This window comes from Clarias gariepinus, chromosome 21, assembly GCF_024256425.1.
Source record: "Clarias gariepinus isolate MV-2021 ecotype Netherlands chromosome 21, CGAR_prim_01v2, whole genome shotgun sequence".
Taxonomy (NCBI): domain Eukaryota; kingdom Metazoa; phylum Chordata; class Actinopteri; order Siluriformes; family Clariidae; genus Clarias; species Clarias gariepinus.
The window spans coordinates 17,171,305-17,188,699 of NC_071120.1; the positions used below are offsets into that span (position 1 = coordinate 17,171,305).

The window sequence follows — 17,395 nt, forward strand, 5'->3', positions numbered from 1 at the left end:
TGTATCTTCCTCTTTTAGCACACCATTTTTCTATTTGGTTTATTTTTTACCCATTTCCTCCTAGTTTAAAATTTACATTATTAAAATGAAATTACGGAAATTTCACTCTTACTACTTTAATACACTTCACCACTATTTTATATATGCATGTACCGTCTCTTTTTCTTAAAATATGGGTCATTCAGAAGGGTATAGAGATGGTGTTGAAGTCAGCATAAATAAAGACACACAGTCATACTAAAGGCTTCGCTGTCAAGCTTAAGCATGCACACCTCCAATTAAGACGCGTGTAAATGGGCGCTACAGCAGAATGGGTCTCCAGGGTCTGCGCGGAGTATATGGATGATCTAGCGTGAGGGACACAGAGGGTGGGGGACGGCACGGTGACAAATGACTACTCGTCCTCTCTGCCTCTGTCCACCGGCAGAACTCCCCTGGGGAAAACAGCAAGCCCGGGAGGCGGGAAGCAGAAGCGAAGCCATTGTGAAGGGGAAGCCGTCAGGCACTTCCTGTTATGAGAGGAAATACACAGAAATGTGCTTCCTGCCCCCGTGTCTCCAACCCCCGCGCATGAAGGCCCAGGGAGTCAGACTGTTACCGACCTTGTTTCTTCTAATCGTTTAGCCATTTGGTTTGTTTTTCTTTGTATCCGCATCCGTGTTAACCCTTAAACGCCTGACCGATGTTTCATACACACTTTAAGTTGTCAGCAAATGAAGACATTAAAAACCATCATATGGTTTACGTGACAAAGCTAAATTATAAATGAAAATATTTTTTAGATTTTTTTTTGTCACTTATTGAACACGATACACTACAGCTACCACGTACAGAATGCTGCTCAAAATTAACTATTTAAAAAAACACCTAAAAAAGTTTTCATATTGTAACTTTATATTATCAACTATATACTTAAAGCACATAACTGCAATAAAAGGGTGATTTATGGGGAAATGAGGTCATAGGTCAATAGTAGCCTAAGGTATGCATTTAAGGGTTAATTGTGTTGCACAGAATTCCTCTTGTGTCTCTCCTTTTAAACCTGGAAGCTTTTTCTGTGTATTAAATTTGGGAATATGGGGGGATTGATCACGCATGGCCAATTACAAGTGTTCCAGCTCGTGCCTATGTTTGTATTTCACACCAAGGTCTTCAAGCCAGTGTTAGCAGTAACCCTTCTTGCAGCTGATTTTGCACAGCAGTCTCTTGACTGTTCTCACCCACTAACTACGTAGTTGGAGAAGGTGCCATAAGTGGCATAAGTGCCATTTTCAGCAATTAACGCACTCACTCGCTGAAGGCTTCAGAGCACCCGGAAGACTGAGGCATGACAATGTGGGGGCAGCTCGAACAGAAAACTGGAGAAAAGGAAGACAATCATGTTATAGGCGCTTGCGACTCCCATTACATCAGCTAAGCAGAGAAGTTTGCGCAGCATATAATAGATTGTAAAAGGCCTTCAGATGACTACAGATCTACAAAGTGACTTGGTCATTTTATGACACAAGATTTCTTTCTGACAGAAAGTGGCGGCGTAAATGGCTATTTAATTTGTCTCCATTGTGACCAAAAGCATGAGACAATTGAGGCCAGAGCACGCTGTCTTTATTGGTTCAAGTTCCACATTATGTTGTTGACTGAGACAACAAAGTTGTTTTGATTTTAAAAGACCAGTGGATCACCAACTCACAACAAAGAGGACAAATCATAGTGATGGAAGCATCGACATAACATGAAACCTTGTTTTAGCACAGGGTCCTGTTTTTGCCTGGGTGTAGTCCCCTATGGTTTGCTGACTCTGTTTTTCTCTCTTTTTTTTGCAATTTGCAGTTCTCTATACATTTTTTTTTTACACATGGCCTTCTAACGCGTGGACTAAATGTTCCCTGACATATCAGAAAACCCCAAAAACTCAAGCCTGAGTTATACTTTCTCCAAAATGAGTCAGCAGTAGCATCATGGAGAAAGTGCACACGTTCAGTGAGCTCCGTGGCACTAACTTTCTTTTAAAGCTCTCATCATCATGGTCTATTCTTCAATAGAAACAGAACTGTCAAAACAATCGATGGTGTTCTACAAACTTTGCCTAATGAATACCGCTGATGAGACATAATCAAAACATAATCACTTCCTTTTATGGCTCAGCGGAGAGGAATGACAGCAGGCCGGTGACAAGACGAGTAGAAGTAACCATAGAAGTAATTTTATTTTATAGAAGCTGTCAGTAGGAGAGGCCACAGGTATCTGCCACCATATAGTACTGTCACCAATCACATGGCATCCCTGTGAAGAAGACGACAGGTGTGTGTGTCGTATGTACTGTGTGTGGGTACATGCACAGTCTGGTTTAGAAACACAGATATCGATTTTCTTGATCCACCTTAATGTAATGTTTTGTTAAAAGCTTTGTTACTTAGGTTTGGGGCTGAAATTAGAAACACTGATTTACAATCTTTTAGGGAACATTGACTGTGTGTTGACCCTTTTAATAAAATTGAGATAATCATACCAATAAATACCACCATTTTTAATATTCCCACATACGAACACTGCTCTCTATGTGAATAACTGATTGACTTCCCACTTCTCTCAGTTAATCATAGATTGTTAGCTATTTATATACGTGAATCATATCCAGGCTTTTTTTCTTCTCAGGATTAGCTAGATCTTTAGTGGAAAATTCTTTAACTTTATCTAGCTGGTTTTGGTTTGAGCATGTTAACTAACAAGCTTGGGAGGCTTGGGATGTTCTCCAATGTTTGCTAGCTTTTGTTTAAAAAGTTTTCTTTTTGAAATTAGCTAGAAGGTTTGGCTTGAGCATAAACATGTTATAGTAGCCAACTGGCTAATATTGGCCTGGATTGCTAAGATACTATTTTGTGTGCTTCAAAAAAAAGATGTTATAAATGCAAATAAATTCTACAGACGCAAGCTATAAATGATTAACAGGAAAGCTGGCAGTTTGTCATTCTATAGGTACAAGTACAAGGATATATAAGAATGGACACGTTTTACATTAAGGCACTAAGATTTCTTAGCTTTTCCACTACACATGGTCATGTGGGTAAGGTAATTATCAAAGCTAAAATTATCCAGCTAACTAGTCACGACGTTATGCTAATATATGATCTTTAAAAATGAGTTACGTGTTTAACACATAAGTTGTTTGTTTTATATTTAGAGGCACACCCTAGGCATAACGTCCAGACAGTTTCAGTACACCTACACCCTTACAATTTAATGGAAAAAAATGGAAAGTGCCATATAACATTACCGTAATCAGTTAGGGAAACGGCATTGTTTTATTTTTATTTAGAGTAAAGCTCTTGTCCTTCAGTCCAATGAATGTTCTGTATTGTAGGTATTCCAAGATACATTTTACAGCTTAAATCTATATGTTGCCCAGTAAAGTATTAAACAGTTCTGAGTTTTTTTAAAAAAATGGTCCATAAGGGTCAATAGTAACAACAGTGTGTTTAAAATGAGAAGAAAGACTGTGAACAGCTACATTTGAGAACCACTTCGATTAAAAAACATTTTGTAACTACGTCTTAATTTTATACAATCTCAGGGCAACGTGTTTCAGAGATCAAACGTGCGTTTCAGAGCTCATTCCTTTTTAAAAAGTGTGGAACTGGGCATTGTGTTTAATAGTGTTTGTAATCTGGGCCGTATTCCAAGCTTGTTTATTATACAATTTGTGCCAAATGTGGCATGGTACTTTACATTCAGGATGATAACGGACATGTGGTTTGCTTGGAGGCCATGTTTGTGTCCCTGCTGTGGCAGGCAGGTCCTCATGAGGGCATTCCACAGCCGTATGTGAGCCAGATGAAAGTCTGGGCCAACCCTGGGGTCATCGCTCTTTTGCTACCTGAAAGAATCTTTTGTTTTGAACTTGAAGTGTGGCATGGCAGAACAAAGGGGGGTGGGGGTGAGAGATTGTGTGTGTATGAGTGTGTGTGTCTGTGAGTGTGTGTGCATGTTGGAAAAAGATTTTAGCATTTTCTTTTTTGCCTTCTTAATTATGTACTGTAGTACTTACATGATTTTGAGCTAGTGAGTGTATAAACCTTCTAAACATCCACATGAGAAAATTTCTGGCTATTTTTATTTTTGGCAGCCGCCAAACTCAAATTTATATCATGACCAAAGGCTGGACTTGTTTCTTCCTTTATTCTAATTTTTTCAAAACGATTTTTATCCGTCATCAGTATTGTGTTTTCGGTAGAGGTGCATTTCTCTCAACTGAGCATGTTGAAACACGCGCTGGGGGATGTCCAAGGGTGTTTATTTTTAACGTTACTAATTTGATAGACGAGAACATTTATGAGAAGTTACATGTCAGCACTGTGAGAGATGACGATGTGTGTGTGCGCGCTAGCGTGTGTGTGTGTGTGTGTGTGTAATCTGTCTTCCTATGTGGAATTTTGTTTTTGTCCAGTTAGAAATTTTAGCTGTATCCATTTCCTTTCTCAGAGATCCACATTGCCTTAAATATAAACCTAACTAATAAATTCAAGATAAACAGTTTAATAGGAAGTGTTTAAAATGGACTGGTGTTGGAATCTTTATCTCTGCACAACTGTACCGTTATAATACAGGATCTGTCTGAAGTTGTTCCTCAATTTAAACAACACTGTACACAATATTAATTAGTTAAGCGGATACATTTTAATGCTTATGCATGTTCTCATAACACACCGGTTCTGACTTTTTCTGTAAACACAGATTTTTTTGCGAGAAATTCTTTTCTGTAACCTTTGCTTGATATATGAGTGGAAAAAGTCTGATTATGCCAGGGTCTGTTTTCCCAGACTTTTTGGATGAACAAAAAAGAAAACTGGAAAACATAGATTTTCCAACAGTAGTACTGTTCAGAGCAAGACAGAGATTCAAGACAATATTCTTACACCTTTCCAGTTATGTGTAGTGCCTTTTCAACGTTTTTTTTCTTCCCTTACCTCTCTCTCTCCCTCCCTCTCTCTCTCTCTCTCTCTCTCTCTCTTTCTCTGTTTCTCTCTCCTTGTCAAATTGTAGGTGACATTCACCAAGAGGAAGTTTGGACTAATGAAGAAAGCCTATGAGCTGAGTGTGCTATGCGACTGTGAGATTGCCCTCATCATCTTCAACAGCACCAACAAGCTTTTCCAGTACGCCAGCACCGACATGGATAAAGTGCTACTGAAGTACACAGAGTACAACGAGCCTCATGAGAGCAGGACCAATTCTGACATTGTGGAGGTGAGGAATCTGTCGTACACCAGCTAGAGCTGAATCACATGCCGCTTGTACAAGCGGACTTAAAAAGGAATGAATGAGCGGAGAGTGATAAATGTTGTGGGTTTTAATATATTCAGTGGGGAGATAAAATACAAAATCATAAACTTAACTGCCATTTGCAGTCCATCCAATCTGCATGTGAAGCTTCCTCCATACTGGACGGCATGCTCTAGTGCCAGACCACTGCTGCTGTTTTAGCAAACAGACATTAGCCACTGTGTATGACAAAAGCTTCTTGTATTCCGCTTGTCTCCGGCCACTTTGTGTCTCACAACAGTGATCGAAACATGCTAAAGCCTTGGATAAGTCTCAGGCCTCAGAGACATGCTGTCTGCCGGTTGCTGCGCCAGCGTTGGCCTTGTTCCTGAAACCAAAGCCGGGTTCAGTCCGAGCTAAACAGCCATGACAGAGGCCAATCACGAGGCAGACGTCCAGTAGCAAATGTTAAGCCCAGCGTGAATCGCTTGCGCAACAAGCTTTCCACACAGACGTGGCCAAGGACTCAAGGGCTTCTGAGGCACTTAAGGATTTATGGGAAAAGACACTGTTTGTCCTCTCAGGTTTGGTGCAAGTGTCAGCCAGAGTCGCACCTTAGCTTGCCCTTTTTCCCAGCCTTTATCCAAATATGGTTATAATCTCGTGTTGTTTCTGATTTAACTTGCCAGCTAAACCTTACTTGTGTGTTGATTCAGGTGAGTATGGAAAAAAAGGTCCTGCGCAATACTGGAAATGTACATATACAGTAGATAAGAAGTGGAGCTGAAGTTTGTTAGCGTCTGTTATTATCTGTGATCAGTAAAAAAATGAAGCTAAATCTTCCACCTGACTAGGTGGTTTTAAAATTCCAAATTATGGCTTTTTTGTATAAAAGCTTGAGAATTATTCAGCTCTTCATAGCAGGAATTATAGTTTACTTTGTCATTGATTCAGATTGTATTTTTAACAGTTTTTTCTTTTCACTTTCTCTTTGTCTCCGAGATATTGCATAAACCCTCCAGAGTCACAGCACACTTTCCCTCAGTCCCCTCTCTCATCTCCATTTCACACAATCCTGTGTATACACAACCTTTTTTTTTCATTTGTTCAATATTGCTGTAAATTAAGATTTTTTTCCTCGTCTTTGTTCCTTCATGCTGTATATTCATAACGTTGAGATATCTTTACACACTAAGTAAACACTTGCATGAAACTTATAAGAGACCAGTAAGGAAAATGTACTTACTATCACTTCTATTCTTTGATCTTCATTTCACATTATTAGGAAGAATCGTACTTGAATGCAAACTTATATACCACCCTGAGTCAGGATAAAACCTATCGGCTGCTTTATATTTCTAACACAGCAGAAATGCTTGCCAAGTGAAGACAGCAGACTGCTACACTCCCTTAATGCATTATAGACATGTGTATAGTAGACTTTTAATCTTGTCTAGACCTAAACTTCAGCCAGGGAATGAATTATAAATTGTCATGCTTCACTTTGGAATTCCTTGAAACCAAAGTGCATAAGTGCATTACTATCCATTAAGCGGTAAGATAAGAGCCTATCTGGTAGCATTAGGCATCCGTAAGCTACAACACATTTAAATACAATAAATGTTAAACAGCCACCGCAGAAATAAACGATCGTACCATTTTAGGTCACTTCAGTTTACATCAGGCAGTCATGTCATTCATAACTGTTATTACAGAGAGCACAGGGTCCAAATTAGCCGTCATTACGCATTGTCTGAAATGTTTAGGGAGCTTTGATTCAGTGAAATATTGAGACATACAGCCACAATTTCAAACACTGGTTGTTTGAGCGCACATTTCAAAAAAGAGCCGTAATTTAAAGCACCTGAGGATAATGTGCTTACATTTGCTGAAGGGAAAAGGGGCGTGAAAAAAAGAACAGTGCAGTTGTGGAAAAAACAGGAGTTTAGTGCTAGCTCCTTCTCCACCATGGCAGATTTGTGCTAGTGAAAATTGATTGGGCGTACGCCCGAGGCAGCAAGCTAACTGGATTTGTGAGCATGCGAGCTCCTACAGGGCCCCCATTTGGCTGCTGCTAGGTTACATCACGGCCAGGGGAGATGAGGGAGCAGGAGGTCAAGAGGAACAAAGCAGACTTACTGTTGAGATGGAAGGATAGGGCTGAAGCCTTCAGCTGGGCTTCGGGAGGAGGGTTAGAACTGGGAGGTGGGTGCTAGTTTTGAAGACGCAGCGCATATATCCTTTTTGTGTGAATAAAAGAAAAACATTGAAAGGCATACATTTGCAGCAAACATATACATCCACGCCCTTGTGTATTTATATCCACAAGTAAATATTCTGTCTTATATAAATGAAAGAATCCACAAAGGCTCATATAAGGGATAAAAAAACAAGCTCAAGGATAAAATGTAGTTGTTCCTGTCTTTGCCCAGCATGCCTTGGAGGGTGCAGTGGGAGGATAAGGAGAGGCAGGGGAGCCGGGCACAGCGTGTGGGCGTCTCGAAGAGCGGCCTGCTACATTAGCAATAAAGCTCCATGTAATTAGCATGTCTTCGGCTGATAATTAGCGTCGCTGGGAGAGTGGCAGCAGCAGGCTCTGCCCGGCCTCTTTAGCTGTGTTTGCGAGGGGCTGAAGGCCCTACTCGCTCACCCCAGCTCTCATCAGAACGCTTTTTCTCTTTTATCTACTATTCGCTTGATTTTTATCTCGGCTCTTCAGGGTCATGCCCGTTCATCTTTTAACTCAAACGTCTGCTAGGCTAGCCTCTCAATCCAACATGCTGCAATAAGAGACTATATACAGCACAGAGAGAAAGAGAGAAAAAAACATGACCAAAAAAGAGCTAAAAAGCAAGATAGAAAGATCAGTTGCTCCAGTGCCAACAATTTATGTCAAAATGAATAGAAACCAAATCATATTTTTTATGCATTCCTGCAATATATAAATATATATAATCAATCAATGGAAGATATGCACATAAAGTGATAAACCAATGGAGAATCCACTTTGACTGAGAATTATAAAACAAATTCCAACTCGGAAAAAGCCGCTCGGAATAAATCAATGTTCATAGCACCGTCAAACCTTACTGAATATGGCAGTAGCATAGTTGTGCTTTCTTGGTGTGTTGGTACATCTCAGGCAAATTATTTTCACTGCCACATTTTTTTTCTTACACAAAAACCCATTAAAAGTCTCCTGCAAAGCAACATCTGAGGCTCGACAATAGGTGGGCAGGTCCAGGTAATTACATGTGAAGTTGCAAAGAAAGACCAAATTACAGGTGCTTACATAAGGTAAAATTAGTCTTGTTTCAGACAAGCAGGAAGAAAGCAGCGCAGCACAGTTGACGGAGTGGGATGTCAAATGTTGCGCTGGCATGAACGCAGCAAATGGTTTATTTGGCAGCAGATGAAAATCTCAAACCGACAGATAGAGTTCCTATTAACGGCGAGAGCCAGGCAAGGCTACCCGACATGTGAGGCGCATTAGAAAAGAGCCGAGACAGGGTTGGGAAATTCTGCGCGTCGTTGCGCTCTTTTCCAGGATGAGTTAGTAATACCGAAGACGCACCCAAAGTGCTTAGTTATTGGCGACACTCTTCAAAGTCTTCCCATCTTTTAACAAGGCTTCACTCTAGGTTGAGGTTTAATTGGCTAGCTCTTTATCTGATCAAATAAGATATTAAGTTTTATTTTACAGATATATTCTTCATCGCAGTATTTGCGAGATTTTTTTCCTAATGCACGATGATGTGCGATAAGTATGTAAATAAGGGGATACCAAAACAACCTTCAAATCAACCCTTTCACATGCACATCCACATGGAGCCAGTGGACATCTTGGGCCAATCTTCTTCCCTTCTTAGATTAACCTAATCTGAACCATCACCTTTTAATCTCGGCTAGTGCGAGCACCATCCTCCACCTGCAACTTCTGAATGGGAGAGAACGAGCCAGGGCAGCAAAGGTGTTGAGGGAACAGCGTGTGAGAAAAAGAGAGGTCGGTAATTATTTTCAAAGGTCATTCTGTTAATGACTACCTGCTCAGCTAATGAGATTCCGCAAAGCTCCCTCACGATGTTTTTCCCTCGTATGGTTCTCCGTATGGTGAGATGTGTGGGAGAGCGCATAACAGGGCATTCACCTCCCTTACACTGTCTCCTGTCTGAAGCAGAGCGGGAGTAAGGAAGGGAGGAAAAAAAAAAAAACCTGCACAGAAGCGTCAACTCAGGTTCATTAAACGTCTTGCAGAATGCTTAATGTTGCCAAGAAACGCTAATTAATTGGACTGATTTCAGTTTAATTTTTCCTCAAAGTAGCCGTTATGACTTAATTAAAAGATATTTGGCTCATGTGGGTGCTTGCACGTCAACAGCCTGCTAAAGCACTCTGCCTCAGTCGTCGCGTTCACTCTTTCTTTACTTGTTTGTAGCACTGACATCAGAAGGAGCATTCGCCCAGAGCGGTTCTCTCGCAGTTCTGCACATGAAGGACTATTCATTCTACTTACAAAGAGTTGTTATATGATAACTCACCCGAACAACTACGTAAACTCCGAATGGTCTTTCAAGCTCCGATCAGATAAGTTGAGTGTTTGTGCTTATCACGATTAAGCGAAATACAAACTCTCCTGTCCTTCTTGCCTGTTTAGATGCCAAGTGTGTAACAGTAAATAGCATGCAATTTATGGATATTAGATAAGATGAAATATGAGCAATCACTTCTGTCACTCAGAATTTGTATTTTTTATTTTTCAATTAAAGGGCTACTCTTTGTTCAGCTTCTTCCCAAGTAGCACAGTGTTGCTTGTAGGACCGCTAGAGTTCGGTTTCTTTAACTTTTCTTCATCTCACTTTATGATTAAAGCACATGTTTAATTTAAAGAACAAACAGGGCAGATACTGTATGTACCATTAATTTATTCTCATTTAGATGTTTAAATTTTAGCTTCTCCTGCTTATACCTATACATCACAGACCCTGAAGGTCACACAGACCCCATTTTATAAAAAGCAGAAAATTTAAATAAGATGGAATAATTAAAAGAACTGAACATTAATTTAGTAATTAGTACATAACAGCGTAAAATGGTTTTGATGTCCATTTTTAAAGGTTGCAAAGTTTATTTACTGACGTATTGTCACTTCTCTCGATGAAATTTTCTCCTGAGTTGAAACAAAGCGCAGTCTGCTTTTTTTTTTTCTTTTTTTTTATAGAAGTCATATCAGCTCTGTTTTCAACCTTCAAAGCAACGCTGATTATTCAGGGACTGAGGAGGTTCTTTGTGCTCTTCAAGCCTCCCAGCTCTCCTCATCTAAAGCTGTTTGGACAAACAGCAACAGAACAACTTGTTGTACCTCGTGGCTGATGAGGGGCATTTGCATGCTCTCTCTCACTCTCTCTCTCTCACTCTCTTTCTTTTTCTCTCTTTCTCTGTGTGTATATGTCTCTTTCTCTTGTTTTCCCTAGCCATCATCTGATTGGAAACAGCTGCTGAGCACACGCAGCAACACTTAAAAAAAACAAAAAAAACAGTGCATTTCAGATGTCCAAATTGGGAGCCCCTTCCACCCACCCTCCTACTCCTCCTCCTTCTTCTCCTCCTCCTCCTCCTCCTTCTCCCTCTCTTTCTGTCTCCCTCCCACTCATTCCCTCCATGTGTGTGCGTGAGAGTCTGTGTGTTTTTTTAGTGTTCTTCCCCTAATAAATGCCTCAAAAAAGCCAGTAGTGGCCTAAAAATAGCAACCAATGATGCTAAATTTAGCGCTTGGCTTACTGCTCTGGCGAAGCGAATGGAGAAGAATAGGCGTGGAGAGACAGGGTGAGTAAGCAAGCCTCTATTCATTCAGCACCCGATGAACTGCTGCCCTTGGCCAGCTAAGGCACAAGACTCAAACCCCCACCCCCCACCCCTCTTTTCCCATGCCACCAGACCTCAGGGTGCCAATAAACATTTGATCATCAGGATAAAGGTTCTTTATTATTCACTTCTCGTTTTTGAGTTTTTTCTCATTCAAATGAAACATTTGATTTTGTTAAGAGGGCAGAGATGTTTTCTCGTGCTCATGTGTTCTTGAGTAAAGACAGGGACAATAGATTAGGCTTTTTTTTTTTTTTAAACAAGGTTTTCTCTCAAGTAAGGCACGAGTAAAGTCAGAGTGGAGAGGGTCGGACACAGAGAATTTTTATGTAATATACCAGTGATAAAATTTATTATTATTATTATTATTTTTTTTTTTCATTTCAAAATAACATAAAATGGGAGTCACGCCCTCTTCATGCTCCCTGCGAGTGTAGGCGGAAAACCAAGCTGCTATTTTGGGCTGTGGGTGTAGATGGCATTCAGCAGCGCTCCGTGGGCTCCCTTCGGGCCTGCCGGGTGTGGAAACACAAGGTCATGCCAGAGAGGTCAGGTGCCTGCTCATTGTTCCTCAAAGCTCTCAGCCCCTTCCTGTAATGCAGCTGCACGATAAGAGGCCATGCAGTAGACAAAAGCTGATAACTGATCTGTGTGCGTGTGTGCATGTGTGTGTGTAGTGTGTGTTTTCACACTTAGGAGAGAAAGAGAACCTTAACTCGCCACAGGCTAAAAAAGAATCACAGCATGTTGTTTGTATTTGTGGGAAAGGGTGATAGGGTTTGAGGAGGTGTTGCGTGCGTGTGTCAGAAGAAACTCAGTATGTCAGATGCGTGGCTAATAGAAAGATGACCATGCTCTGAGAACCTCTTTATCCCATGACTAGGGTGCCATTGTGTGGATTTGGAACGGGTCATAAACGATGAAAGACTCCACTGTCCTTCTCGTTAACGTAGACACAGTGAGAGGACATGAGATGGTGCTTTTTTGCGCCCATAAAACCCAAAACAACCGACGCATGCTTTGTTTCAATGACATGAAAGAAATGTTGTTCTTTCTAAAGTAGTGAAGCAGTGACATCATCATGTGGGGTTTGTAGATTAATCAATTTTTGACTTAAACATATTTAATGATTTTTGGAAATTATTGCTTTTAAATCATAAGCCTTAGTTACAGTCCTTATGTTTAAGATATGATAAAAGCCCTAAACGGTTGAACGGTTTCTCATTTTATCTCCTGCAATCATTTTTAGTGCATGGATGTTTCTATGAGTAGCAGCTGTTTTCTTGAATAGAGTGCGTTTGGTTCACTATTGTGCCATTTGTCTGCACAGTCCTCTACTGTAAGCCTTTGTACTGGATTAGCTCATACCGAGGAGCGCCCAGTGACAGAATTTATCTGTGTGCATGGATTTTCCTTGAGCCTGACCACCCCGCCCCCCCCCCCCCCCCCCCCCCAATATAAACCACAGACAGCTGTAATTACATCCTTAAAGTGCGGTATAGCTTCAACTCTGGGATGATGGGTCTTAAGCTCATCTCTTTGATACTAGATTTCATTGCATGGAGAGGCTTCATGTGTGCGTCGAGGGGGGATTTATGGGGTTAAAGTAACCAATCTAGTGTTTGTAGAGAATTAAAAAGCCCTTTACTTTTGGTAATTGTATAAGGAAAGGCCTTATACAATTGTGAAAACGTAACGTCTTCTCTTAGTAAAGAAATAAGACGCGGTTGGATGGACTCACGCATGCACACATGTGGCGTCCCTGCCCCTTGTCTTCTCCACCCGTAGTAGCATGTTCAAACCGCACTTAATGAAGTAGCGGCTTCCCCTGCTCCTGGCCGACCACCTGCTTCCAATAAGCTGCGACCTCTCTCTCTGGTTCTCTCGGAAAGGGGATCTCATTTGCTCCAGATAGCAGGCACATGGGATGCTCGGCTGAATGTGTGGGCCAGAGGGTGTGCTTTGAGTCTTTGTGTGTTCGTGTGTGTTGATACGTGTGTAAAAGCATCCCCTCCGCACATGGAGTTTTAGCAAGGCTCCATAAAATGGTGTGTAATAGAGTGCACGGAACTCCTCACCCTCAGCGCGCGCACACACACACACACACACACACCACTACACAGACACACACGACAGAGGCGGGGCTGCTGAGTGGCATGAAGTCATTTTTGCTGGCCTAATGGGACCACCTCAGAGTCTCAGAGTCGGCGGCTTTCTGCTTGAGTCTCCGGTGCAGAGTGGAAAAGCCTTTCTGGTCCACTACATGCTGAATAAGGCAAACCACCTAACTGCTGAAATATGAACTTCGTATGAAAACATTCTCTCTCTCTTTTTTTTTTAACATGACCTGTGAACACAATTTATCAGAGAACCAGACTCTTGAGTATATTGGTTTGCCAGAGATCCAAGCTGCAGTTATGAATTTTCACCAAAAAAATATATTACTATTTGGTGAGCTTTTATTTCATTTGGTTTTTGAAGCCTTCAGGGCCATGAGCTTGTTTTTTTTTCTTGTCTGTTCTGAACATGGCAACATGGCTCAGCTGCTATTTCCAATAAGGAAAGGGGCTGAATTTCTGTAGCTGCTTTGTTGCTGGCTCGTCTCCTCACCTTCATAAACACGTTCTGAAATGTGGGCCTCTCTCCAGCTCTAGACCGCTAGCCTGCCAGAGTCACCCCAGGCATGGAGGGCTCCTTTTGTGTGGATCTTGCAGCTAACCCCAAATCCATGGTGCCAGTCTAGACTTTAGTCCCTCAAATTTCTGGGCCTGAGTCCAGCATGTCTGAAGGTCGGCCGTGACTGACTGAAGGCTAACACGGCAGATAGAGTATAAAGTGGGCACATGGGAGGCTGTCTGGTACATTGGTACTGAGGGCACTGATCCTTGAGTGGTTTGATTTATTCATCAGGTTTGCTATTGAAATGCTGAAGGATGTTTGGGTATTAGGTAAGATTATTAAACAGCAGCTTGTGAATGGACGACACTTGGTAAAGACAGCAGAACCTTGTATGGCATTTGGTTTGACAGACATGCACACATGCGTGCGCACGTGTTGGGCTGAAGGTTAGAGAAGATGAGTGTATGTAGGCCAGCGTAGAGACGAAGCTTCGAGAGGAAGCTGTTTAATTAGGAGTGTGCCTCTGAAGGCTTTATTTTCACCGTCTTTGTCTCCCAATTTTTTTTAGCTCTATCCTCCTATTTTACCTTCGGTCTCTTTTTCTTCTCTCCACCCATGTTCGCCCCCCTCCTCTCCTCGCAAGGCCATTTTCCGCTTTGTTAGATTGATTACTCCTCATCAATAATGTTTTGGACAGTGGATCATGCAGCTTTCATCTACTGAAGCTATTAAGATGTCAGACTAGGAAATGATTTCTCCACTCACTTCAGGTACAAAGGGGGTTCGTTCTCTGTAGCGTCTTATTTTTAGTCACTCAAACTGGAAACATTAAAGATGGAGAGTGGTGTGTTGGGAAATTGATTTATTTGTCAAATAGGTTTTTTTTTGTTGTTGTTTGTTCCTTCTTTTTTTTAATCAAGCTTGTAGTGTGTAGTCATTTAATTTAACCTGTGATTGTATGTCCTACATGTTCCGGACATTAAAGATCAGAAAAGAAGGGGAGAAAGAAAGATATGGAGCGATCGAGAGAAAGAATCAAGAGCCAGCAAACCATCTATGGCCATCTTTTGGATTCAAACTCATGATTGGCTCTTCTCCTGCCCCCCTGCAGTCAGCCTGTGTGTGTGTATATGTGTATATGGGTGTGTATGTGTGTGTGTGTGTGTGTGTGTGTGAGGGCTGGTGACAGGTGTGGGCGCTCTGACAGGTGCACATGTGTGGAATGAGTGGCATTGCAGTCGGCCCCCATGGCGGCCCCACGCTGGCTTTTAAACTGCCAGGCCCTGCATGAAAGCTCCGCATGCCAGCATGACCTCACATCAGTGCAACACTGCCTCTTTACCCTTCACTGCCATCAATTCTTCAACACTACATTCCCTCCATCAGTTTGGTCCCTCACTACTCTATAGTGCTGCAGCGAACCTAAATATCACCGCATTCAGTCAAGTTCATTTTAAAGACCACCCACCAAAAAGCGACATAATTATAAATGAAAGCATGCTTGTTCATATCTAGAATCGGTTGTAAAGAAAAAAAGAAAGAAAGAAACAGACACATAATGTATATTTTTTAGTATAGAACAGTTCTGATTGTTGTACACATTAAACATACATTATTATTATTTTTAATTATTAATTTTTTAATACTGTATAAATTAAACACTTTGAAAGTTTTTTTTTTTTTTAAGTTGCCATTACATAACACACATCTAAAAGTAGAATATCTTCAGTCTTTTCTAACACCGGATTGTTATATGTGTGTTTCAGGCAGAAAATGAATCCTAACTCATCTCATTTCACTCTCTTTGTCAGTCTTCATCAAATCTTGGCGAGTACAGAGTAAATTTAATTATGGGGTTTGTGCTGTAGACAGGCAGATGAAAGGGACGCTGTAAGTTTGTGTAAGTGTGTGTGTGTGTGTGTAAGCACGCTAAATGTGCGCATCGTTAGCGAGTGGCTATGCCCCCATATACGCTAATGTCTCCTTATTATAGTCTCTCGCACCGTTTTTGATGAAGCGTCTTGAGCCCCCTGATACGAGTTACTTTGTGACAGTTAAGAATGATTTAAATCACAAGAGGACACACTGTACACAATGTATACAAAAAGCTGAAGTCATTTTGGAAACGAGTATAAAACAAAGCCGGATTGTGTTATGTTTGTGCTGAACAATCAAAATAGGGTACAGTACAGGCACGCAGTTTTTAGGCTGAATTCAGTGTGTGAGGAGAGTGTTATTTCTACTAGAAGGTGGCCATCAGGTGGCTGAGAGGAAAACTGCTGGCTGTGGATATATTATTCAGGAACAACCAGAAGTCCATTAATCCGAGAGGATTTAATTCTTATACTCATATATTTTTTATAATCATATATTTTTTTTCTTTATACAGTATGCATCTACCATGTTTTATTCACTCTTCATAAAAGTATATATATTCCATACAGTACGTACTACATATAGGTACAGGTTTATAAATGTGTCAGATTATTAAGCGTATTTTACACAAATGCCATTTTGATTTTTTTGGAGTTAATTAAACAAGATTTTAAGTAATTAATTTATTGCTGAACCATCAAAATAATAAAAAGAAACTCCAGCTGTACATTTGTGCCACGAAGTTCCTTCCGCCCTTGATGTTTATAATAAATATTTAAACAATGTGTTTGCAGACATTGCGAAAGAAGGGCCTAAATGGCTGTGACAGCCCAGACCCCGACGCAGACGATTCAGTCGGTCACAGCCCTGAGTCTAAGGAAGAGTACCGCAAAATCAACGAGGACATAGACCTAATGATCAGCAGACAGAGACTATGTGTAAGTACCTCCATCCATAACACCACTCTCACTCCCGCCTCTCTCTTTCTCTCTCTTTCTCTCTCTCTCTTTCTGTCTCTCTCTCTCTATGGCCTTCAGGCATTGAGCAAGAAGGAGAACAAAGGCAGCGAGAGCCCGGAGCTTGAGTCTGCTTTCGCTCTCACTCCACGCACAGAAGAGAAATACAAACTGATTAACGAAGAGTTTGATCATATGATCAAGACTCATAAGATCCCTGTAAGTACTGCAGCTACAGTGGAGAACAGGCTGAAAACTTACAGCCATGCCACCTTGCTACTGAAGTGCTAACCGCTCTCGCAGGAAAAATAGTTGTTTGAATTAAAGGCTTGGAAGAAGCTCTGCATTAGGGCCTAAAGCTAGCATGCTGCTAACTGTTCCAGATTCATGCTTTGCTGATTTGAATTTGCAGCTTCGTTGCCATCACCAGTCCAGTCATCCTCAAACAAGTTAATGAGTCTTGACTTAGTGTTCATCAAAATTTTCTTTATGTGTGCTGAGAAACTTCACATGCAAAAAAAATACAAAATAAAATCTTTTAATTACAATTTAGTCAAAAATGCTTCTAACCTTACACACAGTCCAGTTATGGTTCATGTGAAAAATGTGCATGTGTTTCTTTCAGCCTGTCATCAGAGCATGCTAGCTGAAAGCGCACAATAGGTCATGTGTCTGAAAAACTCCATGAAGAAAACAGCCGCACGCATTCCCACAGTCGTATATACACACTGAAGAGAATTGTTACGTGAAAACTTTTTTCTCATGACATGAACAGTCTCTGAAGACATGACGATTTTGAACTAGCATTCCGATGAATTGGGAGG

General features: G+C 41.1%; 1 protein-coding gene across 4 annotated transcripts in view; it reads left to right on the forward strand.

Moving 5' to 3' along the window:
• The window catches only part of mef2cb (myocyte enhancer factor 2cb), a 65,544-nt gene that overhangs the window by 34,515 nt on the left and 13,634 nt on the right, over positions 1-17,395 (forward strand). For 3 of the 4 annotated variants that reach the window (XM_053480583.1, XM_053480584.1, XM_053480582.1), the window contains 2 exons: positions 5,041-5,244; positions 16,410-16,553. In XM_053480583.1, the coding sequence (XP_053336558.1) occupies positions 5,041-5,244; positions 16,410-16,553 (348 nt within the window). Of the gene's footprint in view, positions 1-5,040; positions 5,245-16,409; positions 16,554-16,652; positions 16,791-17,395 lie in introns of all 4 variants that reach the window. The other variant, XM_053480585.1, reaches the window with a different exon arrangement.